Source organism: Papio anubis, chromosome 7, assembly GCF_008728515.1.
Source record: "Papio anubis isolate 15944 chromosome 7, Panubis1.0, whole genome shotgun sequence".
In the NCBI taxonomy this organism is placed as follows: domain Eukaryota; kingdom Metazoa; phylum Chordata; class Mammalia; order Primates; family Cercopithecidae; genus Papio; species Papio anubis.
The window spans coordinates 51,542,563-51,569,336 of NC_044982.1; the positions used below are offsets into that span (position 1 = coordinate 51,542,563).

Below are 26,774 nucleotides of genomic sequence, written 5' to 3' on the forward strand. Positions count from 1 at the left end.
TTATTTTAGATTCATGGGGTGCATGTGCAGGTTTGTGACAAGGGTATATTGCATGATGCTGAGGTCTGGGGTACAATTGAAGCTGTCATTCAGGTAGTGAGTATAGTACCCAATAGGTAGTTTTTCATCCCTTGCCACCCTCCCTCTCTCCCCTCCTTATAGTCCCCGGTATCTGTTTTTTTCGTCTTTATGTCCATGTGTACCCAGTGTTTAGCTCCCACTTGTAAGTGAGAACATGCAGTATATAGTTTTCTGTTTCTGCATTAATTTGATTAGGATAATGGCCTCCAGCTGCATCCATGTTGCTGCAAAGTACGTGATCTTACTTTTTTAAGTAAAACCTGTGTGGCGGCATCCATGGTGTGTTGTGTACCACATTTTCTTTATCCAACCTACTCTTGATGGGCGCATAGGTTGATTCCATGTCTTTGCTATTGTGAATAGTGCTTCAGTGAACATACGAGTGCATGTGTCTTTTTGGTAGAATGATTTATTTTCCTTTGGATATATATTCAATAACGGGATTGCTGGATCAAATGGTAATTCTATTTTTAGTTCTTTCAGAAATCTCCGAAGTGGTTTCCACAGTGGCTGAACTAATTTACATCCCCACCACAATGTTTAAGCTTTTCCTCTTCTGACGTTTTTTTTTCCCCACATTTTTTTGAGACAGGGTCTCGCTCTGTTGCCCAGGCTGAAGTGGAATAGCACAAACATAGCTCACTGTAACCTTGAATTTTTGGGCTCAGTGATCCTCCCACCTCAGCCTCCTGAGTAGGTAGGACTACAGACACATGCCAGCACGTCTGGCTAATTATTTTTTCCATAGAGACAGCGTCTTGCTATATTGCCCAGGCTGGTTTCAAACTCCTACAGTCCTCCCACCTCAGGCTCCCCAAAGTGTTGGGATTATAGGCTTGAGTCACCATGCCCAGCCTCGACTTTTTAGTAACCATTCTTACTGGTGTGAGATGGTGTAACTCATTGCGGTTTTTTATTTTGTTTGTTTTTTGAGGCAGGGTCTCACTCTGTCACCTAAGCTGGAGTACAGTGGTGCAATTACCGCTCACTGCCGCCTCAGCCTCCCAGGCTCAAGGGATCCTTCCATCTCAGCCTCTTGAGTAGCTGGGACTACAGGTGTGCGTCACCATGCCTGGCTAATTTTTGTATTTTTTGTAGAGATAGGGTCTTGCCATGTTGCCCAGGCTGTTCTGAAACTACTGGGTTCAAGTGATCCACCCGCCTCAGCCTCCCGAAGTTCTGGGATTATGGGTGTGACCCACCATTCCCAGCCTTGTATGTCTTCTTTTGAAGTGTCTGTTCATGTCCTTTGCCCACTTTTTAATGGGGATATTTGTTTTTTTGCTGTGGATTTTTTTTTTTTTTAAAGTTCCTTATAGACTCTGGATATCAGATCTTTGTTGGATGCATAGCTTGCGAATATTTTCTTACATTCTTTTTTTTTTTTTTTTTTTTTTTGAGGCATAGTCTCACTCTGTCACCCAAGCTACAGTGCAGTGGTGTGATCATGGCTCACTGTAGCCTCAACTTTCTGGGCTCAGTGATCCTCCCACTTCAGGATCTGCAAATGTCTTTCCGTTTGGTTGTGTCATCTATGATTTCTTTCAAGTGTTTTGTAGTTCTTGTAGAGATCTTTCACTTCCTTGGTTGGATATATCCTAGGTATTTTGTGTGTGTGCATATGGCTATTATAAATGGGATTGTGCAGGACTACAGGCACATGCCACCACACCTGGCTAATTTTTAAATGTTTTTGTAGAGACAGGTCTCCCTTTGTTGCCCAGGCTGGTCTCAAACTCCTGAGCTCAAGTAATCCTCCTGCCTTGGCCTCCCAAGGTGCCGGGATTACAGATGTGAGCCAGTGCACCTGACCTGTTTACTCTTGGTAGTTTCGTTTGCTGTGCAGAAGCTCTGTAGTTTAATTAGGTCCCACTTGTCAGTTTTTGTTTTTGTTGCAATTGCTTTTGAGGACTTAGTCATAAAATATTTACCAAGGCCAATATCCTGAAGGGTATTTGCTAGGGTTTCTTTTGGGATTTTTATAGTCTTAGGTCTTACATTTAAGTGTTTAATCCATCTTGAGTTAATTTTTGCATATGGTGATAGGTAAGGGTCCAGTTTCATTCTGCATATGGATAGCCAGTTACCTCAGCACAATTTATTGAGTAGGGATTCGTTTCCCAGTTGCTTATTTTTGTCAGCTTTCTCAAAGATCAATCAGTTGGTTGTAGGTGTGTGGCTTTATTTCTGGGTTCCCTATTCTGTTCAATTGGTCTGCGTTTCTGTTTGTGCACCAGTGCCATGTTCCTTTTCTCCAGCCTTGAAGTACAGTTTGATGTTGATGTTGGGTAATGTGATGCCTCCAGTTTTGTTCTTTTTGTTTTAGATAGCTTTGGCTATTTGGGCTCTTTTTTGGTTCCATATGAATTTTAGAATAGTTTTTTCTAATTCTGTGAAAAACGACATTGATAATTTGATAGGAATAGTGTTGAATCTATAGATTGCTTTGGAGAGTATGGTTTCTTTTCTTTTCTTTTCTTGGTGCTGGGACTTCGATGCGAACCAAGGTTGCTGCAGACACAGTATGGTCATTTTAATGATATTGATTCTTCTAATCCATGAGCATGGAATGTGTTTCCATTTGTTTGTGTTATCCGTGATTTCTTTCAACAGTGTTTTGTAGTTCTTGTAGAGATCTTTCACCTCCTTGGTTAGATATATTCCTAGGTATTTTATGTATGTGTATGACTATTGTAAATGGGATTGCATACTTGATTTTACTCTCAGCTCGAACATTATTGGTGTATAAAAATGCTACTGATTTTTGTATATTGATTTTGTATCCTGAAACTTTACCAAAGTCTTACCTTTAGCAATTCTATAGAGTCATATAGTCAGCAGAGAGATAATTTGACTTTTCCTATTTTGTTGTCTTACTTGATTGTTCTGGCTAAGATTTTCGGTACTCTGTTGAATATGAGTGAAAAGAGCAGTCATCCTTGTCTTATTCCAGTTCTTAAGGGCAATGCTTCCAGCTTTTGCCCATTCATATGATGTTGTCTGTGGGTTTGCCATAGATGGCTCTTATTATTTTGAGTTATGTTCCTTCCATGCCTAGTTTGTTGAAGGTCTTTATTATGAAAGGATGTTGAATTTTATTGAAAGCTTTTTCTACATCTATTGAGATGATCATGTGGTTTTTGTTTTTAATTCTGTTGATGTAGTGAATTGTGTATGTTGATTTGCATATGTTGAACCAACCTTGCATCCCAGGAATAAAACCTACTGGTTGTGGTGTGTTAACTTCCTGAAGTACTGCTGGATCTGGTTTGCTAGTGTTTTGTTGAAGATTTTTGTATCTGTGTTCATCAAGGATATTGACCTGTAGTTTCTTTTTTTGTTGTGTCTTTGCCAGATTTTGGCATGAGGATAATGCTGGCCTTATAGAGTGATTTGGAGAGGAATTGACTTTTTGAAATATTTTAGTAGGACTGGTGCCAGTTCTTTGTGCATCTAGAATTCAGCTGTGATCTCTCTGGTCCAGGGCTTTTTTTGGTTGATAGGTTTTTTATTTATTACTGATTCAGTTTTGAAACTCATTATTGGCTTGTTCACAATTTCTTTTTTTTCTGAGTCAGTCTTGGGAAGTGTTATGTTTCTGGGAATTTATCCGTTTCCTCTAGATTTTCTTTGCTGTGCAGAAGCTCTTTAGTCTAATTAGGTCCCACTTGTCAATTTTTGTTTTTATTACAATTGCTTTTGAGGACTTTCTCTTTCTCTTTCTTTCTCTCTCTCTTTTTTTTTTCTTGAAACAGGGTCTCACCCAGGCCGGAGTGCAGTGGCATGATCATGGCTCACTGCAACCTCCCAGGCTCAATTAATCCTCCTATCTCAGTCTCCTGCGCAGCTAGAACTACAGATACACACCATCACACCTGGGTAATCTTTAAAATTTTACCCAGGCTGGTCTCAAACTTCTGACCTCAAGTGATTCTCCCACGTTTGCCTCCAAAAGTATTTGGATTACAGGTGTGAGCCCATTGCCTCTAGATTTTCTGGTTTGTGCACGTAGAAGTGTTCATAATAGTCTGTGAGGATCTTTTGTATTTCTGTGGAATCAGTTGTAATGTCACCTTTGCCATTTTCTAGTTGTGCCTATATGGAGCTTCTCTCTTCTTTTCTTTGTTAATCTAGCTAGGAGTTTATCAATCTTGTTTATCCTTTCAAAAAACCAATTTTTTTGTTTTATTGATCCTTTGTATGGATTTTTGAGTCTTAATTTTGTTTAGTTCTGCTGTGATTTTAGTTATTTCTTTTTTTCTGCTAGCTTTGGGGTTTGTTTGTTCTCAGTTATCTAGTTTCCCTAGATGCCATATTAGATTATTAATTTGAGATCTTTCTAACTTGATTTAGGTGTTTGGTGCTATAAACTTTCCTCTTAACATTGCTTTTGCTGCATCCCATATATTTTGATATGTTGTGTCTGTTTTCATTTATTTTAAAGAATGTTTTGATTTCTGCTAATTTCATTGTTTATTCAAAAGTCATTCTGGAGTATGTTGTTTACTTTCCATGTAATTTGTGTGGTTCTGAGAGATCCTCAGTATTGATTTCTATTTTTATTTTACTGTGGTCTCAGAATATATGCATGGTATGATTTCGATTAAAAAATTTTGAGACTTGCTTTACGGCCAAGCATGTGGTTGACCTTAGAGTATGTTCCACGTGCAGCATCATTAGCATTTATCTTGGTGATAACATGGATTCTATGACAGGTGTTAATAGTATAGTTTTTATGTTTTAAAAGTGGGTAGTTTGCTAAGGAAAATATGAAGAGGGCTGATTTGACTTTTAGTGGTTGTCATTTTATAAAGTGAGATGTGAGGCTGGGCAGGGTAGCTCACGCCTGTAATCTCAGCACTTTGGGAGGCAAAGGCAGGAGGCACACTTTAGCCCAGGAGTTCGAGTCCATCCTGGGCAACATGGCAAAACCCCATCTCTACTAAAAATACAAAAGTTAGCCTGGCATGGTGGCACATGTCTGTAGTCCTAGCTACTTGGGAGGCTGAGGTGGGAGGATCGCTTGAACTTGGGAAGTTGGGGCTTCAGTGAACCGTGATCACACCACTGTACTTTAGCCTGGGCAACACAGTGAGACCCTGTCTCAAAAAAAATAAGTGAGATATGAGAAGAAATTTTTCTATTGTTGAAATGCTTGTAGGGATAGTCTTTATGCCTGGTCAAGCCTAAAACACTTTTTAAAAAAGAGATATTTGTTACATATAATTAAGGCAGCTATTATAATAATAATATTACTATTCTAAGTTACTAACTTTTGAAAACTTTTTTATTTTTATTTTTTTTTTATTTTTATTTTTATTTTTTTTTTTTGAGACGGAGTCTCGCTCTGTCGCCCAGGCTGGAGTGCAGTGGCCGGATCTCAGCTCACTGCAAGCTCCGCCTCCCGGGTTTACGCCATTCTCCTGCCTCAGCCTCCCGAGTAGCTGGGACTACAGGCGCCCGCCACCTCGCCCGGCTAGTTTTTTGTATTTTTAGTAGAGACAGGGTTTCACCATGTTAGCCAGGATGGTCTCGATCTCCTGACCTTGTGATCCGCCCGTCTCGGCCTCCCAAAGTGCTGGGATTACAGGATTGAGCCACCGCGCCCGGCTGAAAACTTTTTTAATTTTGCAGTTTTTATGACATGTTAGCAAATTTTTATGGTGGAACTTTTCTTTACTGACAGGTGCATTCCTTGTAAAGGTTCTCGGTTTCCCCCAACCCTTCCACGCCCTGCCGTTGCTATATTATCCTTTAAGCTTCCTTATTGTCAGATTGCAACAGAGAAAGGACAAATGGAGGTATGTGGAAGTCTTACCTTGACACTTTGAATTTGATAATACAGCACCTGTGATGCATACACTTTAAAATTGTCGTGATGGCCACTATATTCATTACTGTATAATTACATGAATAGGGGTAGCAGGGAGGGAGGAGGACTGCTTAGGATCACCAGGCCACCTGATTGCCATCACTGCTTCCAGGGACTTTGTCTACAAAGTAAACGGGTGTGACTATCAGAGACCCACTGGGGAAAGACTTACTCTCAGGATGGGGCACGTCCCTGAGAAGAAGTGCCTCCATCATTTTGTGCCGTAGGCACCTGGCTTGCCTGACCCTAGTCCTAGCCCTGTGTCATCAAAAGTCATTTGAAATCTGCAGTTAGTTACTCTAAATAAGAAACAAATTAGCTTTTAAAAAGTTTGTTTACCAAGTTCTCTGAGCATTCATTATGATAGCTAGGAAACTGTTTTAAATGCTGTATTCCTCCCCAACTGCCTTTTTTAAGGATAGGGGGAAAAGTTAAGCTGTAGTATCACACTAGAATTTGAATTGTAAAATAAACTTATAGAAAGGAGGGCTTCAGAACATAATTTTATTCAAAAATTGGTATCTTGAGAGAAATATTTAACACTTGCCTCATATTAAGGTGATAGTTGGCATTAAGCAATTTTGTTCACTTTTGTAGGAGCAGTTTTGGCGTTCAGTTATATTTCACAACCACCTTGATTATTTAGCTAAAAATGGTTATGAATACGAAGAGAGCACTAAAAAGCAAGCAACAAAAGAGCAACAGGAACTTTTAATGAAAATGCTTGCGGTGAGTAAAATAAATATACTGAAGATGTTAAAGTTAAATGCTTTTCTATAGGTTGAATTTCTTAAAGGTCTTTGCATTAGGACTAAGTCCCACAACCTAAGATTCTTAAGTTTGTTGTTGTTGTTGTTGCGACGGAGTCTCGTTCTGTCACCCAGGCTGGAGTGCAGTGGTGTGATCTCAGCTCACTGCAACCTCTGCCTCCTGGATTCACACACTTCTCTTGCCTCGGCCTCCCGAGTAGCTAGGATTACAGGCGCCCACCACCACGCCCCAGCCATTTTTAGTGAAACTGGTTTCACTATGTTGGCTGTGATCCAGCCCTCACCTCTGACCTCATGATCCGCCCGCCTCAGCCTCCCAAAGTGCTGGGATTGCAGGCGTGAGCCACCGTGCCTGGCCATTCTTAAGTTTTATCTGATGGCATTTTCCCCTGTAAAGTTCTATTTTCTGGTTGGTCTTGCAGTTAAATTTTTTTTTTTTTTTAGACGGAGTTTCACTCTTGTTTCTCAAGCTGGAGTGCACTCGTGCAGTCTTGGCTCACTGCAACTTCCACCTCCCGGGTTCAAGTGATTCTCCTGCCTCAACCTCCTGAGTAGCTGGGACTACAGGCGTGTGCCACCACACCTGGCTAATTTTTGTATTTTTAGTAGAAACAGCGTTTCACCATGTTGGTCAGGCTGGTCTTGAACTCCTGACCTCAGGTAATTCACCTGCCTCGGCCTCCGAAAGTGCTGGGATCACAGGCATGAGCCACTGTGCCCAGCCTAGAATGAATACAACATTACCTTGTAGCTAACTAAGATCATGTGCAGGAATAAACATCTCTGGGGCTACTGCCCTTTTGCTTCTGCCCATAAGTCTGTGTTTTAACAGGCCCTCAAAGTAACTGAGAACTACTGCTCTAGTTTCTGTTACTGTTTTACAAAGTTTGAGTGTATACTTTTTTTTAATATCCAGGGCTGGGCAATCTTAAGAACTTCGATCAGGCTTTTAGATATGCCTGCCTTTTGTCATCCTCTTTGAATTAGGCAGCTGTGTGTGATGAAAATTTATTTGTGACCAGTGGCCAGGTTTGATGTCTAGAATATTTAAGTACATTTATCTCTGGAGCAGGGTGTCTTAAAGTTCCTGTGCTTGTGTCCCCACTCGTGGTTGGTTTATGGAGAGGAGTATAGTATTATTTCTTCTCTATTTGTTTTACACCAGACTTTACGCCCCTGAGAGCAGAGACCTGCTCACTGCTGTATGCCAGGCACTGATGTGGTGGCTTAACACATAGTAGACCTTAATATTTGTTGACAGAGTGAATGGTCCAGACTTTTAATTTTAAAGTTGAAGAAAAAAGGTTCTTAGAGCAAAGTGGTATATGAGACCACAGAGCAAATTGCCACTCTTGTCTCCAAAAAGTAGTACTCACTACTGTCACCTTTATGCAACATGGCCTTAAGTTTGGTATTAAGAAAACTCATTTTGGTATTAAGAAAACTTTATTGTAGAATAAGCTTTATTCCTTTGATAAAGTGTTACTTGTGGTCCAGGAACTAGCAGCCTTTTTACTTTGTACAACACATGTAAGGAAATATGTTTCATGTATTTGCTATTTAGCCTTAGAGGAGCTTTTCCTTGTGGCAGTGTTTCTCATATCAAAAATACCAGGGGACTCGTATCAAAGATACCAGGGCAGGAGGATATCTTGAGCCCAGGATTTCGAGGGGATTGGTGAGTTCTTCTTTAGCATTCCTGGCCCCCGGGCAAATGCCTTTAGTTCAGCATAGTCACTGTGGAAACCAAACTATTGCTTTTTCTTTTCTTTTTTTTTTGAGATGGAGTCTCGCTCTGTCGCCCAGGCTGGAGTGCAGTGGTGCGATCTCGGTTCACTGTAAGCTCTGCCTCCCGGGTTCACGCCATTCTCCTGCCTCAGCCTCCTGTGTAGCTGGGACCACAGGCGCCCGCCACCACGCCCGGCTAATCTTTTGTATTTTTACTAGAGACGGGTTTCACCATGTTAGCCAGGATGGTCTCGATCTCCTGACCTTGTGATTCACCCGCCTCGGCCTCCCAGAGTGCTGGGATTATAGGCATGAGCCACCACGCCCAGCCTCCTTTTTATTTCTAAATGCCCCCTGAGGCAGTGGAGGCAGTGTACCATCCCGATTAAGAAGTACTGATTATAGATAAATGATACTAAAAATCTTGAAAAGGACATCCAGGTGAATATCTAAAGTTTCTGTGCTGATGGATCAGACATGGAATATATAAGTAAGAAAACAGTTCTAATATGCTATGAATTAGGAGACCCTTAGTAATCTTCAAAGTACCAATTTTTCTCAGTTTGTTGGTTTTCTTTTTTGTATTTTTTAGAGACAGAGTCTCACTGTCACCCAGGCTAGAGTACAGTGGCAAGATTGTGACTCACTGCAGCCTCAACCTCCTGGGCTCAAGTGAACCTCCTGTCTCAGGCTCCTGAGTAGCTGAGACTACAAGTGCATGCCACCACGCCCAGCTAATTTATTTTTTGTAGTTACAGTGTCTCACCGTGTTGCCCAGGCTAGTCTCAAACTCCTGGCCTCTAGCGATCCTCTGCTTTGGCCTTCCAAAGTGCTGGGATTACAGGTGTGAGCCACCACGCCTGGTCCCCTTGGCTTTTTTTTTTTTTTTTTTTTTTTTGAGACAGAGTCTCGCTTTGTCGCCCAGGCTGGAGTGTAGTGGTGCAATCTCGGCTCACTGCAACCTCCACCTCCCGGGTTCAAGCGATTCTCCTGCCTCAGCCTCCTGAATAGCTGGGATTACAGGCGCACGCCAGCATGCCTGGCTAATTTTTGTGTTTTTAGTAGAGATGGGGTTTTGTCATGTTGGCCAGGCTGATCTCGAACTCCTGACCTCATGATCCACCCACCTGGGCCTCCCAAGGCACTGGTATTACAGGCGTGAGCCACCATGCCCAGCCTCCCCCTTGAATTTTTTAAATGAATTTCTTAATTTTCTTGCAATTAGTAGCTTAAAGTGGTATGTAATATTTCATCAAATCTAAGCCACTATTTATGGCATAATGCACCATTACTTTATTCATTTAAGCCATGGAGACACAAAAATGCTGCCAAACTGTAATTAATTGTAATTCCAATTTCAAAGATGTTAAAACTTGTAAAAATGTGCATCTTAGAATCAGGGAGTTACAGTAGCTAGAAAACTATTTTCTCAGTTTTACTAATAGTGTCAGTATCTTTAAAAAGTTTTACTTGTTGTGATTTGATCTTTTTCTCCCCCCCTTTTTGGATTAGCTTTCTTGTAAACTGGAGCGGGAATTCCGTTGTGTGGAACTTGCTGATCTAATGACTCAAAATGCTGTGAATTTAGCCATTAAATATGCTTCTCGCTCTCGGAAATTAATACTAGCTCAAAAACTTAGTGAACTGGCTGTAGAGAAGGCAGCTGAATTGACAGCAACCCAGGTGGAAGAGGGAGAAGAAGAAGAAGATTTCAGAAAAAAGCTGAATGCTGGGTAAGAAATAATTCAGTTGTTTGAATTTTCCTTTACTGTCTTGATTGTTAAGTTGGTCTTTACATAGCTCTTTATTGAATAATCTTATTTTCTCTTAGTTACAGCAATACTGCTACAGAGTGGAGCCAACCAAGGTTCAGAAATCAAGTTGAAGAAGATGCTGAGGACAGTGGAGAAGCTGATGATGAAGAAAAACCAGAAATACATAAGCCTGGTGAGATACATTTGCAAGCCTATAAATGATGAGAACTATCATGGATGTGGCTTTTCCCATTTTACTTAACTGAGGGAAATTGAATACTCATACTTTTTTTCAGACCTCTTTGCTGTCTGGTTGTTTTATATTGAGGATGACTTTATTTTCCCTATTTACATTATATTGCTTTATTTTAATCTGTAGGACAGAGCTCATTTTCCAAAAGTACAAATTCCTCCGATATTTCAGCTAAGTCAGGTGAGAAATATTTATAAATTTGTAATATCAAGGAAATTTTGAAAGTTGTCTGTAAAGTGGCACATCTACGCAAATACACCTTACCCCTTAAGGCCATTTGTGTGTGTGTGTGTTTATGTTTTTGTTTTTTTAATCTCAGATGTTGTTTGTGAAGTTATGGTCATTTAACAAATGTTTATAAACTGCCTATTGTGTGTCAGGCATTTTACTTAATGGTGGATACAGAAGTCAAACAGACACGCATGGTTGATCTCTGTTTTAATGCTATTTTAGCCCAGCTGGGAAGATAGATCTGGATATCACTGAGGAAACATGCAGGATACTGGAGAAATAGTTAAAAGGAATTGAAGGCCAGGTGCAGTGGCTCACGCCTGTAATCCCAGCACTTTGGGAGGCAAAGGCGGGCGGATAACGAGGCCAGGAGTTCTAGACTAGCCTGGCCAACATGGTGAAACCCCATCTCTACTAAAAATACAAAAATTAGCTGGGTGTGGTGGTGCGTGCCTGTAATCCTAGCTACTCGGGAGGCTGAAGCAGGAGAATCGCTTGAACTCAGGAGGCGGAGGCTGCAGTGAGCTGAGATCGTGCCATTGCACTCCAGCCTAGGCAATGGAGTAAGACTCTATCTCAAAAAAAAAGAAAGAAAGAAAAGAAAAGAAAAAAAAGGAGTTGAAAATAGTTGCGTTCAGGGAGTGGGCCTGCGGGATAGAGAAGGTTGGAGTAGGGCCCTGCTGGCCTTTTGTCAGTGGGGAGCATAAACCTTATAATACCATTTGACTTTTTAAACTGTGGACATATGTTACTTTCATTTAAAAAATTAACTTAAAAAACATATAGAATATGAAAAGAGCGTATAACACATAGCTGTCATCTAGTCAGTGGTGGAGAATGGGTAGGGACTCCAAGGCAGACCTCATGGAGTATTTACAGCAGAGACCTGAAGGATGAATAATAGCGAGGCAAAGGTGTATGGGAACAGGAGCCGAAGAGAAGCATTGGACTTAAGGAACAGTATGTGTGAAGTGAAGACTGCAAAAGGATGGTGTGAAAAGCTCAGAGAGCAAAGAGAAAGTGGTGCTGAAGGGTTTTAGAGTGATGGGCAGGAGCCAAGTCATGCAGATCTGTATAAGCCATATTGAGGATTTTGGTCTTTTTTTTTTTTTTAATAGAGATATGGGGTGTCACTCTGTTGTCCAGGCTGGTCTCAAACTCAAGCAATTTGCTCACCTCCACATCCCAAAGTGTTGGACCTACAGGTGTGAGCCACCACACGCAGTCAGGATTTTGCTCTTTATTTTAAGGTCACTGAGAGACTGTTGTAGGTTTTAAGCAGAGATATAGCATGGCACACTGTTTTGAAGAAGAATAGATATACCCAGGCATGATGGCTCACGTCTGTAAACTCAGCATTTTGGGAGGCCAAGGTTGAATGATCACTTGAGGCCAGACGTTTGAGACCAGCCTAGGGAACAACGAAACCCTATCTCTACAAAAAGTAAAAAATAAAAATATTAGCCAGGCATGGTAGTGCACGCCGGTAGTCCCAGGTATTTGGGAGGCTGGTGCAGGAGGATATCTTCAGCCTAGGAGTTCGAGGGTGCAGTAGGCTGTGGTTGTACCACTGCACTCCAGCCTGGGTGACAGAGCAAGACCCTGTATCAAAAAATAAGTAAATAGGCCAGGCATGGGGGCTCACGCCTGTAATCTCAGCACTTTGGGAGGCCAAGGCAGGTGGAGCACTTGAGGTCAGGAGTTCAAGACCAGCCTGGCCAAAATGGTGAAACCATATCTCTCTTAAAAATAAAAAAAAATTTAAAAAAAACATCATGCCTGTAATCCCAGCTACTTGGGAGGCTGAGGCAGAATTGCTTGAATCCACGAGGTGGGGGTTGCAGTAAGCGGAGATAATGCCACTGCACTCCACCCTGGGTGACAGAGTGAGACTTCATCTAAAAAAATAAGAAGAAGAGTAAGTAAATAAAAATTAAAAAATAAATAGACTACAGAGGCAGTCCAAATGAGACTGAATAAGGGCCTGAGCTAAGGTGATGATGGTGATGTTAGAAAGAATGGGCAGAATTGGAGAGCTATTTCTGAAGATGATGAAGAGCGTGTAGGAGTTCAGGGCATAAAGAATGACTCAGTTTCTTGTAATAGAAGAAAAACTTAAGCACATTTAAATCTTACAGGATTAATTTGAGCGTTCCGTGATTCATGAATCAGGGAGGCACCAAACCGCAAGGGGCTAGCACTCTGTCAGGAGAGAAAAAAGGGGAAACTTCTATAAAGTATTTTCAGAAACAAGATAAATAAAACAATTTTTATTGGCTAGATGGAAAGTTTTTGTTGTTGTTGTTGTTTTGTGGGGATGGGGGGATACAGGGTATCTTGCTTTGTCACTCAGACTGGAGTAGAGTTGGAATACACTGATGCAGTCCTAACTCACTACAGCCTTGAACTTGTGTGCTCAAGTGATCCTCCTGCCTCACCCTACTGGGTAGCTATGACTACAGTTGTGCATCACCATGCTTGGTTAATTTTTGGTGTGTACTTTTTGTAGAGAGAGGGGCTCGCTTTGTTGCTGAGGCTGGTCTGGAACTCCTGGGCTTAAGCGACTCTCCTGCCTTAGCCTCCCAAAGTTCTGGGATTATAGGCACAAGTGGCCATGCTCAGCTGGAAAGTTAGTTAGTTCCTCCCTCCCTCCCTCCCTCCCTCTCTCCTTTCCTCCCTTCCTTCCTTCCTTCCTCCCTCCCTCCCTCTCTCCTTTCCTCCTTCACTCCCTCCCTCCCTCCCTCTCTCCCTCTCTCCCTCTCTCCCTCTCTCCTTTCCTCCCTCCCTCCATCTGTCCCTTCTTCCCTCCTTCCCTCCTCTTTTTTTTCCCCCACGGTCTGACTCCGTCACCCAGGTTAGAGTGCAGTAGCATGATTATGACTCACTGCAGCCTCAACCTCCCAGACCCAAGCGATCTTTCCACCTCAGCCTCCCAAGTAGCTGGGACCATAGGCATGTGTCACCATGTCTGTCTAGTTTTGTTTTGGTTTGGGTTTTTTGTTTCGTTATGTTTTTTGTTTTTGTAGAGACAGGGTCTCTCCCTATGTTACCCAGGCTGGTCTTAAACTGGGCTCAAGCAGTCCTCCCTCCTCAGCCTCCCAAAGTGCTGGGATTACAGGCATAAGCCACCATGCCAGGAAAGCTCTTAATTAGAGATCAGTTTGTTAACACTGGCTTGAGTACTTGAGTGAATGATGGTGCCATTTCCTAAGTCAGGAAACACTAGGGAAAAGCAGATTTAGAGAGGAAGATGATGAATTACTGTAAGGTAAGTAGAATGTCATGAAGACAGATATTTGAATCAGGAGCTCAGGAAAGTATTCTGGTCAAGAGATACAAAGTGAAAATCATTGGCATAAGTATAGCAATTTAAACCATGGGCATGGGGAAGCAAGCATTGGGGGAGAATGTAAAGCAAGAAGAAAAATGAGCTTAGGACTAGGGAATCTCCAACATTTGAGCATCGGGTAGAGGAAGAGGAGGAACCAACTATTGGAAGACAGTGAGTCCACAGGTCCAGAGAGGAAGGAACTAAGTCAGGGAATGCAGTATCTCAGAAGTCAAGAGAGGACAAAGTATCAAGAAGAAAGGAACAGTCAGCTATGTGGGATGCCATTGATAGAGCAAATAAGGTGACTGACAGGTATCCACCAGATTTGACCATGTAGAGATCATTGAGGACCTTAGCAAGAGGAGATTCTGTAGGGTAGTAGGGCTGGAAGTGCTATATTGTATGGAGGAATGTATGGGTGGTGAGGAAATGATAATAGTGTCAACAGCTCTTGGAAAAATTTGGCTGGATGACCGGGCACAGTGGCTCATGCTTGTAATCCCAGCACTGTGGGAGGCCGAGGCAGACGGATCACCTGAGGTCAGGAGTTCAAGACCAGCCTGGCCAACATGGTGAAACCCTGTCTTTACTAAAAATACAAAAATTAGCCAGGTGTGGTAGCAGGCGCCTATAATCTCAGCTACTCGGGATGCTGAGACAGTAGAATTGCCTGAACCTGAGAGGTGGACGTTGCAGTGAGCCAAGATCGCTTGGGCAACAAGAGTGAGACTCTGTCTCAAAAAAAAAAAAAAATGGCTGGATGGAGGAGACGAGAGAAAATGATGACTGGAAGGAATGTAGGGTAGAGAAGGTTTGGTTTTTGTTTCTTTTTAAGTTGGGAAACTTTAGGAGCCAATAAATAGGGAAAAGTCAAAGATGTAGGCTGTCAAGAAACTTGATAGGTCAGGTTTTCTGACAAAGCAGGAGGGCATGGGATACAGAACACATGTAAAGGGATTACTAACCTTAGCTCAGACTAGCCACTGCCTCTTCCGCAGTAACAGGAGAAAAAGATCTGTACGTACTGAATATGTTTCATAGTGCCACATTGGGATAGTTCACATTTAATAGCTTTTATTTTGGCTTAGAAATAGGAAAAAGGATGTCTGTCAATAGTTTTTAAAAGTTGCAAAATACATTTGTTTTCATTTAATGGGGATTAAAATATTCTGTCTAGTATTATAGATGTCAGAAGTCATCTATTTTCTACCATTATTAAGCAAGGGTTTCTTTTTTGTGAAAGGTGCAGTTACCTTTAGCAGCCAAGGACGAGTAAATCCCTTTAAGGTAAAGTCTTCCAAGTGATGTTTTATATTATTTAAATACATTTCTATACAAAGAAGTATTTCCAAATGATGAGATGACTCTCCCCAGACTTGGAGGCATGAAAGACTGATCTGTGTGGAAACAGAAGAAAGCAGCACTTGGGCTGAGAGTTGTCTTTTCCACTTACCTTCTAAGTACCTATGGTTTTGAAAGATACCTCTGTCTTTCTTGGGGATGTGATATTTGGGAATATATGTATCATTCTTAATTTGGATTGTACCAAATGTATTTAGTTCTAAAGATGAGATGGCAATACAAACTTAACAGAAATTTTAAGAAAAAATAAGTCTCTTGGGATATTTTCCTTCTTTAAACATAAAGTGCTAACACTAGTTTGCTGTTTAGGTATCAGCCAGTTCCAAAGAACCAGCCATGTCAATGAATTCAGCACGTTCAACTAATATTTTAGACAATATGGGCAAATCATCCAAGAAATCCACTGCACTTAATCGAACTACAAATAATGAAAAGTCTCCCATTATAAAGCCTCTGATTCCAAAGCCGAAGCCTAAGCAGGTACTGTTTCAGCTACCCTCATCTGCAGTAAACAGCATGGGATCTGTTTGTCTTCAGTTTTGTTCACTGTTTCAGATATAGGATAGGAGGTTATGATTGTTTACAATTGTCTTGTTAGGGAAGTGGGTTCAATTCTGTTTTTGCACCTGGGCACAGTGGCACACACCTGTAGTCCCAGCTACTCAGGAGGCTGAGGTGGGAGGATCACTTGAGCCCAGGAGTTTGAGTCCAGTCTGGGAAACTATAAGAGATACCCCATCTGAAAAAAACAAACCCCAAAACAGTTGTGTTTTTGCTTCAGAATCACTCCCTCTTCTGCCTCATGAGTTGTTACACACTTTGTAGCAGATTCTGACTTCCATGACCACTATCCTGCTCTCCCTGTCTTTTTTGAGACAGAGGCTCACTCTGTTACCCAGGCTGGCTGGAGTGCAGTGTCAGGATCTCAGCTCGCTGCAGCCTCTGTCTCCTGGGTTCAAGCAATTCTCATGCCTCAGCCTCCTGAGTAGCTGGGATTACACGGGCCTGTCACCACGCCCAGCTAATTTTGGTATTTTTAGTAGAGATGGGGTTTCAGCATGATGGCCAGACTGGTCTCGAACTCCTGGCCTCAAGTGATCCACCTACCTCAGCCTCCCAAAGTGCTGGGATTACAGGCATGAGCCACCACACCCAGCCTGTCCTGCCCCGCTCCTTGTTTTTATAGAATCACTTTTTTAAAATGTATTTACTCAGACCCCAGAAGCTCAGACATTTATCTGTATTTTTATTAAAATCACCCAGATAGTTCTGATGTATATTCTTATTTACTATTATTCATAGTAAATATTTACTATTAGTTACTATTATTTAATAGTGACTGATACTGTACATGGCCCTAATTTTTCCTTGTTCTGAATCCTGATTTTTCCACTCTCATAAGTATTTGATCCCGGATTTGTCATCAGTAAAATAGATCTATTGTTTATCTTTTCTATTTCATATAATTGTATTCACTTAGAAAACATGGAATTTAGGCCAGGCGTAGTGGCTCACGCCTGTAATGCCAGCACTTTGGGAGGCCGAGGCGGATGGATCACACGAGGTCAGGAGTTGAAGACCTGCCTGGCCAAGATGGTGAAACTCTGTCTGTACTACAAATACAAAAAATTAGCCGGGAGGGTGGCAGGCGCCTGTAATTCCAGCTACTTGGGAGGCTGAGGCAGGAGAACCGCTTGAACTCAGGGCGGAGGTTGCAGTGAGCCGAGATCGCGCCACTGCACTCCAGCCTGGGCAACAGAGTGAGAGTCCGTCTCAAAAAAAAAAAAAAAAGAAAAAAAGAAAACATGGAATCTGAAGTATACTTTTTTGGTTTTGCATGTGTTTGCCTATTTATTTACAACTAAGAACTCAAGATTTCACGTGTTAGTATAAGAATTATCAGTAATTATAGATGTTTCTTCACATTTTTCGGAACTTGCTTATAAAACATAAAATTATACTAGATGTTATTGCAGTGTTCACATTTGTTTTTATAGGCATCTGCAGCATCCTATTTCCAGAAAAGAAATTCTCAAACTAATAAAACTGAGGAAGTGAAAGAAGAAAATCCTAAAAATGTATTATCTGAAACCCCAGCTATATGTCCTCAAAACACTGAAAACCAAAGGTCAGTACATAGAGAAATTTAGCATGCAGTGACCAAGTATAAAAAGTATACAGTAGTAGCAATACAAAATTATGCAGTGCTGTTATTCCTTAATACAAATAATACATTGGCATTGGTAGTGGGCATTCTGGACACTTGTGGCTTTAAGGAAGCCACAGATATTAATGTCTATTTACAATATTTATTAAAATATGCTTTAGTAAATTGTATATTTTTAAATGGTAGATATATTTTATTGGGATATATTTTATAATTTTTTTTGTTTGTTTTTAAATAGTTTAATGGGAAGAAACAACAAAAGATACAAAAAGAAGTGTGTTAATAAGTAGTTTCATCCAACTAGTTTCTGTCTCCAAAAACAACCACTGCAACAAGTTTCTTGTGGAGCTCTCCAAAATTATTCTGTTTATGTGCAAATACCTATTTGTCTATTTTTTGTTTCACACATTATTCTGTACCTTACTTTTTTCACTTAACAATAGCTTTTGCAGCTTATTTTCTATTACTACATAAAGAACTTCTTTATAGTGGCTGGGCACTCAGGAGGCTGAGGCAGGAGAATTGCTTGAACCCAGGAGATGGAGGCTGCAGTGAGCCAAGATTGCGCCACTGCACTCTAGTCTACGTGACAGAGTGAGACTCCTTCTCAGAAAAAACAAAAAGAAAAGAATAGTCACAATTTCATTTTTGCCATAATATATCTTATTTTTCTCATGCTGAGCAGTCCAGGGAGAAAAATAATAATAAAATAAAGTGTATCTTATTTTCCTGATAACTTTATGTGAACCAGTTTAGTTTGAGGGAGTGGCTGTGGTTTTCACATTTCCTGTTTTGTTCTGAATTTAATTTAGGTCTTAAACAATGAAAATTTTATTTAAGAAAATTGATAGGCCGGGCGTAGTGGCTCATGCTTTTTTTTCAGCCTAACTTTTTTTTTTTGCTCTTGTTGCCCAGACTGCAGTGCAGTGGCACAATCTCGGCTCACCACAACCTCTGCCTCCGGGTTCAAGTGATTCTCTTGCCTCAGTCTCCTGAGTAGCTGGGATTACAGGCATGTGCCTCTACACCCTTCTAATTTTGTATTTTTAGTAGAGACGTGGTTTCTCCATGTTGGTCAGGCTGGTCTTGAACTCCTGACCTCAGGGGATCCACCCGCCTTGGCCTTCCAAAGCACAGGAATTACAGTTGTGAGTCACCATGCCCCACCCGCCTAAGCACAGGAATTACAGTTGTGAGTCACCATGCCTGACCCGCCTAATGCTTTTTTTGAGACAGTCTTGCTCTGTCACCAGGGCTGGAGCGCACTGGTGCAATCTCAGCTCACTGCAACCTCCATCTCCTGGGTTCAAGCGATTATCATGCCTCAGCCTCCTGAGTAGCTGGGATTACAGGTGTGTGCCACCATGCCTGCTAATTTTGTTATTTTTTGGCAGAGATGGAGTTTTGCCACATTGACCAGGCTGGTCTCAAACTCTTGGCCTCAAGTGATCTGCCCACCTCAGCTTCCCAAAGTGCTTGGATTACAGGTGTGAGCCACCACACCTGGCCAAGCCTAACACTTTGGAAGGCCAATGTGGTCAGATAGCTTCAGCCCAGGAGATTGAAACCAGCCTGGGCAATGTAGGGAGACCCCGTCTCTACCAAAAGTTTTAAAATCAGCCAGGTGTGGTGCCACGTGCCTGTAGTCCCAGCTACTTGGAAGTCTGAGGTGGGAGGATTGCTTGAGCCCAGGAATTTGAGGTGGCAGTGAGCTGATTATACCACTGCACTCCAGCCTGGGCGACAAAGCAAGACCCTGTCTCTTGAAACAACAACAAAGAAGATTGATAATTTAATTTTTCATACTATCGGTTATACATAAAACTTACTTTTTGAAATTTTAAGGAATTACGACTATTAAAACTAATATTTTTCACAGATGTTGATATACTAAATCAGAAATGTCCAATTTTAGCCAGGTGGCTGTGCACTCTTTTAGTCCCAGCTACTTAGAAGGTTGAGGCAGAAGGGTTGCTTAAGCCCAGAAGTTTGCGGCCAGCCTGGGCAACATAGTGAGACTCACACCTCTTTAAAAAACAAAAAAAGAAAGAAATGTTGAAGTTTGGTTTTCTTTTTTAAAATAGCTGTTTAGAAGCAGAAGATTGCAGGCTGTCAGATAGATTTGTGACATTGCTCCAAGTTTCATTAAAATGGGTCTTCATTAATTTTTGGAAATTCAAGAACCTTTGTTATACCTTGATTTTTACTTGTTTTGATTTGTTCTGTTATTTTTCTGGAAATCGGTTTATGTTAAGATTACTTAAAATTTGCATATTTTCAGAAATTAGAGCAAGTGGTTATGGTCATATTAGTAATTTTTTAATACAATTTTTTTAACCTTAAAAAGTTTAGGCCAGGTGCGATGGCTCAAGCCTGTAATCCTAGCACTTTGGGAGGCCGAGATGGGCGGATCACGAGGTCAGGAGATCAAGACCATCCTGGCTAACACGGTGAAACCCCGTCTCTACTAAAAATACAAAAAATTAGCTGGGAGTGGTGGCGGGAGCCTGTAGTCCCAACTACTCAGGAGGCTGAGGCAGGAGAATGGCGTGAACCCGGAAGGCAGAGCTTGCAGTGAGCCGAGATCACACCACTGCACTCCAGCCTGGGCAAGAGAGCGGGACTCTGTCTCAAAAAAATAAATAAATAAATAAAATTAAAAAACGTTTAGACTTGTTATTTAGGATTCGTTTAGGTTCATCCTAGTCAGGGGCGTATAACTGGTGAGTTAAACATAAGAGACTCTGGGCCAGGCACAGCGGCTCACACCTGTAATCCTAGCACTTTGGGAGGCTGAGGCGGGCGGATCACGAGGTCAGGAGTTCGAGACCTGCCTGGCCAATATGGTGAAACCCTGTTTCTACTAAAAATACAAAAATTAGCTAGGTGTGGTGGTGCGTGCCTATAGTCCCAGCTCTTCGGGAGGCTGAGGCAGGAGAATCACATGAACCCAGATGGTGGAGGTTGCAGTGAGCTGAAATGGAGCCACTGCACTCCAGCCTGGGGGAAAGAGCAAGACTCTGTCTATGTAAAAAAACAAAACCATAGACTCTTTTTTTTTTTTTTTTGAGACAGAGTCTCGCTATTTCGCCCAGGCTGGAGTGCAATGGCCGGATCTCAGCTCACTGCAAGCTCCACCTCCCGGGTTCATGCCATTCTCCTGCCTCAGCCTCCCGAGTAGCTGGGACTACAGGCGCCCGCCACCACGCCCGGCTAGTTTTTTGTATTTTTTTAGTAGAGATGGGGTTTCACTGTGTTAACCAGGATGGTCTCGATCTCCTGACCTCGTGATCCGCCCGTCTCGGCCTCCCAAAGTGCTGGGATTACAGGCTTGAGCCACCGCGCCCGAAACCATAGACTCTGGAGTCAAATTGCCTGGTTGTTGAATCCCAGGTCTGAGTTTTACTGTTTGTGTAACCTGGGGTAAGTTATTTCACCTCTCTGAGCCTCCCTTTTCTTACTTATGGAATGGAGATAATAATTGTATCTATCTCATAGTGTTATTGTCATTTAAATGAGGTATTATACATAAAGCTTTTAAAATAGTGCCTAGTAGATAGTAAGTGATCAGTAAATGTTAAATATTTGCATTAAACCTTCATTTGTGTAACTTAAAGACAATTTATGTCATGAGTGGAATCTAATGAAATGTACAAATGTGCTGTGTCCATGCTTCACCTAATGCTGATGCAGGTCAGCTCTGAGAGCAAGGGTGAGGCGATGGGAAAGGGACTTGAGAAAAGTAGTGAGGAATTCAAATAGCTGGTTTGGGGAAATAGAAAAAGAGCATACCAAGGACATGTGGAAGAATTTTACCAGGCCACAAGGGCTAAGTGAGGTTAGAGACCTTGAGCCTGTCAACATTCATTAAAAAGTTGAAAGTACAGAGTTCATGGTTGCTACACTTGGAAAATACAAATGTGAGTGATCCTTTTGAATTTACCTTACAAAGGATTTTCCAGTTCATTGATCCTGCAGTCTCTAGGCAGTTTAAAGTAATATGAGGCCAGTCACAGTGGCTTATGCCTGTAATCCCAGCACTTTGGGAAGCCAAGGTGGGCAGATCGCTTGAGGTCAGGAGTATGAGACCAGCCTGACCAACATGGTGAAACCCCATATATAAAATTTGCCGGATGTAGTGGCGCATGCCTGTAATTCCAGCTACTTGGGAGGCTGAGGCAGGAGAATCGCTTGAACTCAGGAGGCGGAGGTTGCAGTGAGCTGAGATCGCACCATTGCACTCCAGCCTGGGTGACAGAGTGAGACTCCGTCTCAAAAAAAAAAAAAGCATAATATGAATATTAACGAGTGTAACTGTGTCTTCCTTATTTTACATGATAGATGTCAAAGATTTAACTCTGTATTAAGTATAAAATATTTTCACATAATTGTGATTTTAGGCCAAAGACTGGGTTCCAGATGTGGCTAGAAGAAAATAGAAGTAACATTTTGTCTGACAATCCTGACTTTTCAGATGAAGCAGACATAATAAAAGAAGGAATGATTCGGTTTAGAGTATTGTCAACTGAAGAAAGAAAGGTAAGGATAATTGTGCCAAGATTGAGATGTTAGTGAATTCCCAGATTTAAAAAATTATTATAGAAATGCCTTTTGGCCGAGTGTGGTGTCTTACGCCTGTAATCCTAGCACATTGGGAGGCCAAGGCGGGAGGATCACTTGAGCTCAGCAGTTTGTGATCAGCCTGGGCAACATAATGAGACCTCATCTCTAACAATAATAATAATAATAATAATAATAATAATCTCTAATAATAATAACAACGATGATAATAACAATCATGATAACTTTAAGAAAAAAAAAAAGGAAAAACCTTTTTCTGTTTTTGGAAATTGAATACATCCACCAAACTTTTTTTGAAAGAGTTTGTCGTATATGTTGTAATATGGATAGGTAGTAATTATTATGTAATGGTGATAGGTTTTTTGTTTTGTTTTTGTTTGAGGCAGGTCTTGTTTTTTCATCCAGGCAGGAGTGTCTTGGTGTGATCACAGCTCACTACTACCTCGACCTCCTGGGCTGAAGCAATTGTCCTCTTTTTTTTTTTTTTTTTTTTTTTTCTGTAGAGATAAGCTCTCACTGTGTTGCCCAGCCTGGATGATTAATTTTTTGACAGTTTACTGTTTTAATTTCTGTAAGTTCCTGTATGTTTTAAGTTAGGAGGATACCCCAAGAAAAGATACATTTGTTAAAAATCAAAAGTGTCAAGCTGAGTTCATTGGCTCAAGCCTATAATCCTAGCTTTGGGAGGCCAAGGCAGGAGGATCTGTTGAACCCAGGAGTTTGAGACCAGCCTAGACAACATAGTGATACCCCATCTCTACAACAAATTTAAAAATTAGCCTGGCATGGTGGCACACATCTGTAATCCCAGTTACTCAGGAGGCTGAGGTGGGAAGATCACTTACTTGAGCCCAGGAGGTCAAGGCTGCAGTGAGCCGTGATTGTGCTACTGCACTCCAGCATGGGTGACCGAGTGAGACCATGTCTCAAGGGGGAAAAAAAATTAATAAGTAAAAATGAATTCACATTTTTTGAATACTACTTTAGGGTTCTTGCAAGCAGAATTTTTAGAAATTCTATCTACTTACACATTGGATACTCCATGAGACTATTCCTTTTGGGAAAAAGACTGGTGTTCTGTTCCAGCCTTTGACATGGCAATTAGGACAGGTGTCTGGCTTGCTTCTCATGAACTTCTGCCATGTGAAGGAAGGAAGGAGCAATTTCTGTGTTAGAAGTGGAAGGAATGTGTGTGGTGTACCAGTTAAATCCTCAGGTTTCACTTCCCCAGGAATGGCAGGGCGCAGCACAGGCACCTAGTAACATAGATAGTTGCTTTGGTAAATTGGGTTTTATGAAAATGGTGTTGTGTAATGAAGAAGCCAGAAACTGGTCTAAACACCTTTAGCATCATTTAGAACCTCATTTACAATTTTATGTTTCTCATTTGTTGTTCGATAAAATGGCATCTAAATAAATAAGACCTTACACTGCAAAAAAGGAAGAGATTTGGCAAAGGCTGTGATTGTGTTTTTGAATACTTAAAAATGTAATCAATGTTCTTAAGGTAAACCGTAAACATTTACTTAAATCCAGTTTGTTAATGTGAGAAATTCTACAGCTTGAAGAGCCCTTGAAATGGCCAGGGAAATAAAGTAGGAGCGGGGAACTCTTATAGATTAAAAGAGATTTAAGAGACAGATGAAATGAGTGGACCTTATCTGGCTCTTGCTAAGTGAATAAAAACCAAACCCCAAAGAATATATACTCCTTTATATAACATTCCTGAAATGATAACATGATCAGGATGGAGAATAGAGTAGTGGTTGCCAGGGGTTGGAGTCGGAGTTGGGGCTTGGGGAAGCGGTTCTGTATTTTGACTGTACATACATACACCCAAATGATAGAAGTAAAATGGGATTGTTTCAATGTCAGTTCCCTATAGTTGTGATTGTTGGACTATAGTTTTGCAAAATGTTACCACTGGGGAAAACTGGGTCAAGGCTACACAGGATCTTTCTGTATTATTTCATACAACTGCATGTGAAACTGCAATTATCTTAGAATAAAAAGTTTCATTTTTAAATAGTACTGTAATTATAGTATTTTGCAACTATATGATTAATATAAGCAAAGCTTAGATTGAGATATAAAAGTAGTACAAATGTTTAATGTGCTCTGCATTTAAGTAATAAAAGATTTGTTAACAATGAGAACACTTAATTCAAGTGCTAATTATTTTGCTTGATATATAAAAATATTACCTGGAAAAGTAAATAAATCATTTACTTCTTATTTGTTATTTCCTAAAAATATTTTCTTTTCACCCCTGCTATTTTACAAAGGCATGGGCTAACAAAGCCAAAGGAGAAAGGGCAAGTGATGGAGCTGAAGCAAAGAAGCGAAACCGTGTGGTTGACGAAAGCGATGAAACAGAAAACCAGGAAGAAAAAACAAAAGAGAATCTGAATTTGCCTAAAAAGCAGAAACCTTTAGATTTTTCTACAAATCAGAAACTATCAGCTTTTGCATTTAAGCAGGAGTAAAGGAAGAAAGTGACCCTAGGAAAGTAATGGATTTTTTTTACTCATCTTTGAATATAGACTTGAGTCTTTGGAAAACTCATTATATATTTTTTAAAGAGTTTGAAGCAACTGTTTGTCTTTATAAGATAATGTAGTAATTACATCGGTGTAGGTAACAGGGCATATGTAAAAACTATCATATTTGCAGGTTACTCTGTCTCCAAATGCAGGGCCTTTCAGAGATGCATTGTGATTGTAACTACTGAGTTGAAGCCACAACCAATTTGAATTTGTTTCTTACCTTGAAAAATCATTAAAGCCAAGGTATTAAAACCTCTGTGCATTGATACCTTCTAGGGGTTTGGTTCATTTGTTTTTTGTCATGTACAAGGAAGGACAATAGTCCTCTTCCCAAGTGTGTTAGCATAGACTACTCTATATGTTTCTACTAGACCTAGGGGACCACATATTTTAATAATATTGGCCCTAAACATGTAAATAATCTTGTAGGTGAGACTTTTTTTTTGGAAATTTCTTCCTGTGTGGCTTTCAGTTGTCTGTTTGTATAGCCTGGATTTTTTTGAGATAAATGTAACTTTCTCATTTGTATATTTGTCTTGATATGGTCTTAATATTTTCTTTCCATGAAATGTATATATTTCTAGAAAATATATCTTATATTTACTACCATAATTTCTGCCACCACCCTCATCTTGCTCCACATTATACACAGTAGAGAAGAACTGAAGACACTGCTGTGACAATATTGCAGTCCAAGGCATCATGTGCTCCTGGTGGGATACTCTGGTTATCAACATCAACAGTACTTTCCTGAGCAAGTCTTTGAAGGCTTGATAAGAGACCAAAGTTACGGGAAGTATTTAACTCTTCTTTTATATTGAACAAACAAGGTTTCATCATTTCATACATTTTTGGTTGTTCTAAGCAGAGGCTAATACAAATGCAGCCACATAAAAGGCAGTGTACTGAGGGTGGGAGGGAAAGAATCACATAAAATCAGCTGACTCAAAATTGAGGGTAGTAATAGGTTGAAAGGGAAAAAGTATGTTGAAAATTTAGACATAAAGGAGCCAAGAATATTCCTTATCCCATGATGATTAAGGTTAGGAAGACATACATTTTTGATTTTTTAATTAGTAGCTGATATCAGAGACATGATAGCACAGTGGTTGTGAGCACAGATTCCAAAGCCAGACTACCTAGGTTCAAAGACCCACTTCTCTACCTACTACTAATAGTTGGGTCATGTTAGGCTGGTGACCCAATTTCTAGCCTTTGTTCCCTCCTTGTTACCAGAATTAAATGAAATGAAAGCACTTAGTTTCTGACACATAGTAATCTTTTATATAAAAGTTACTATTCTGATAATGAGGATGCTGTTATTTCATCTTGCTTTGTTATTAGGTCTGAATACTATACAAACTAATTTTGATTTCAAGAGCTTAAGTAAAGGTTTGTTTATAGTACATTGGAAAGCATGTTTGTAGACATTTATTTTGTTTTTGGTTCCTCAACTTGCTTTGTATATAGTTTATAATACCAGGTTGGTACAAAAGTAAATGCAGTTTTGCCATTTCAGTGGCAAAAACCGCGATTACTTTTGTGTCAGCTTAATGCTTAAGGTTATAATCTCTGTGTATTTCAGATTCATAGCAACCTGATAATACCAAGAATTTGCAAAAGGGTTTTTAATTCCCTACTTTTATTTGGCTGAAGGAAGGTTTTTGTGTTGACTCAGTTTAACTTACAAATCGAACTTTGAAACCAAGAAACGTTATCCTTATTTCTCTGCTATATAATAGTAAACCTGTTTTTTTCCAGTGTTTTTTTTTTTTTTTTTTTTTTCCAGAGAATTGGGACTGAATAGTATGAAAGTGAAAATGGAAATAAATTAATATATTAATCATCGTATCAATAATACTGCCTACTTGAGCTTATTGTATACTATAGAAAATTGACATAATCTGGCCGGGCGCAGTGGCTCAAGCCTGTAATCCCAGCACTTTGGGAGGCCGAGGCGGGTGGATCACGAGGTCAGGAGATTGAGACTATCCTGGCTAACATGGTGAAACCCCGTCTCTACTAAAAATACAAAAAACTAGCCGGGCGTGGTGGCGGGCGCCTGTAGTCCCAGCTACTTGGGAGGCTGAGGCAGGAG

General features: G+C 40.7%; 1 protein-coding gene across 5 annotated transcripts in view; it reads left to right on the plus strand.

Moving 5' to 3' along the window:
* Window positions 1-26,082, plus strand: part of WDHD1 (WD repeat and HMG-box DNA binding protein 1) — an 84,588-nt gene extending 58,506 nt beyond the window's left edge. For 4 of the 5 annotated variants that reach the window (XM_009211573.4, XM_009211575.4, XM_021941241.2 and 1 more), the window contains 10 exons: window positions 5,768-5,882; window positions 6,551-6,682; window positions 9,964-10,184; window positions 10,283-10,398; window positions 10,585-10,638; window positions 15,264-15,307; window positions 15,692-15,862; window positions 17,380-17,510; window positions 21,950-22,088; window positions 24,416-26,082. In XM_009211573.4, the coding sequence (XP_009209837.1) occupies window positions 5,768-5,882; window positions 6,551-6,682; window positions 9,964-10,184; window positions 10,283-10,398; window positions 10,585-10,638; window positions 15,264-15,307; window positions 15,692-15,862; window positions 17,380-17,510; window positions 21,950-22,088; window positions 24,416-24,616 (1,324 nt within the window). In that variant the 3' untranslated portion in view covers window positions 24,617-26,082. The remainder of the gene's footprint in view (window positions 1-5,767; window positions 5,883-6,550; window positions 6,683-9,963; window positions 10,185-10,282; window positions 10,399-10,584; window positions 10,639-15,263; window positions 15,308-15,691; window positions 15,863-17,379; window positions 17,511-21,949; window positions 22,089-24,415) is intronic. The other variant, XM_009211574.4, reaches the window with a different exon arrangement.
* The last annotated feature ends 692 nt before the right edge of the window (window positions 26,083-26,774 follow it).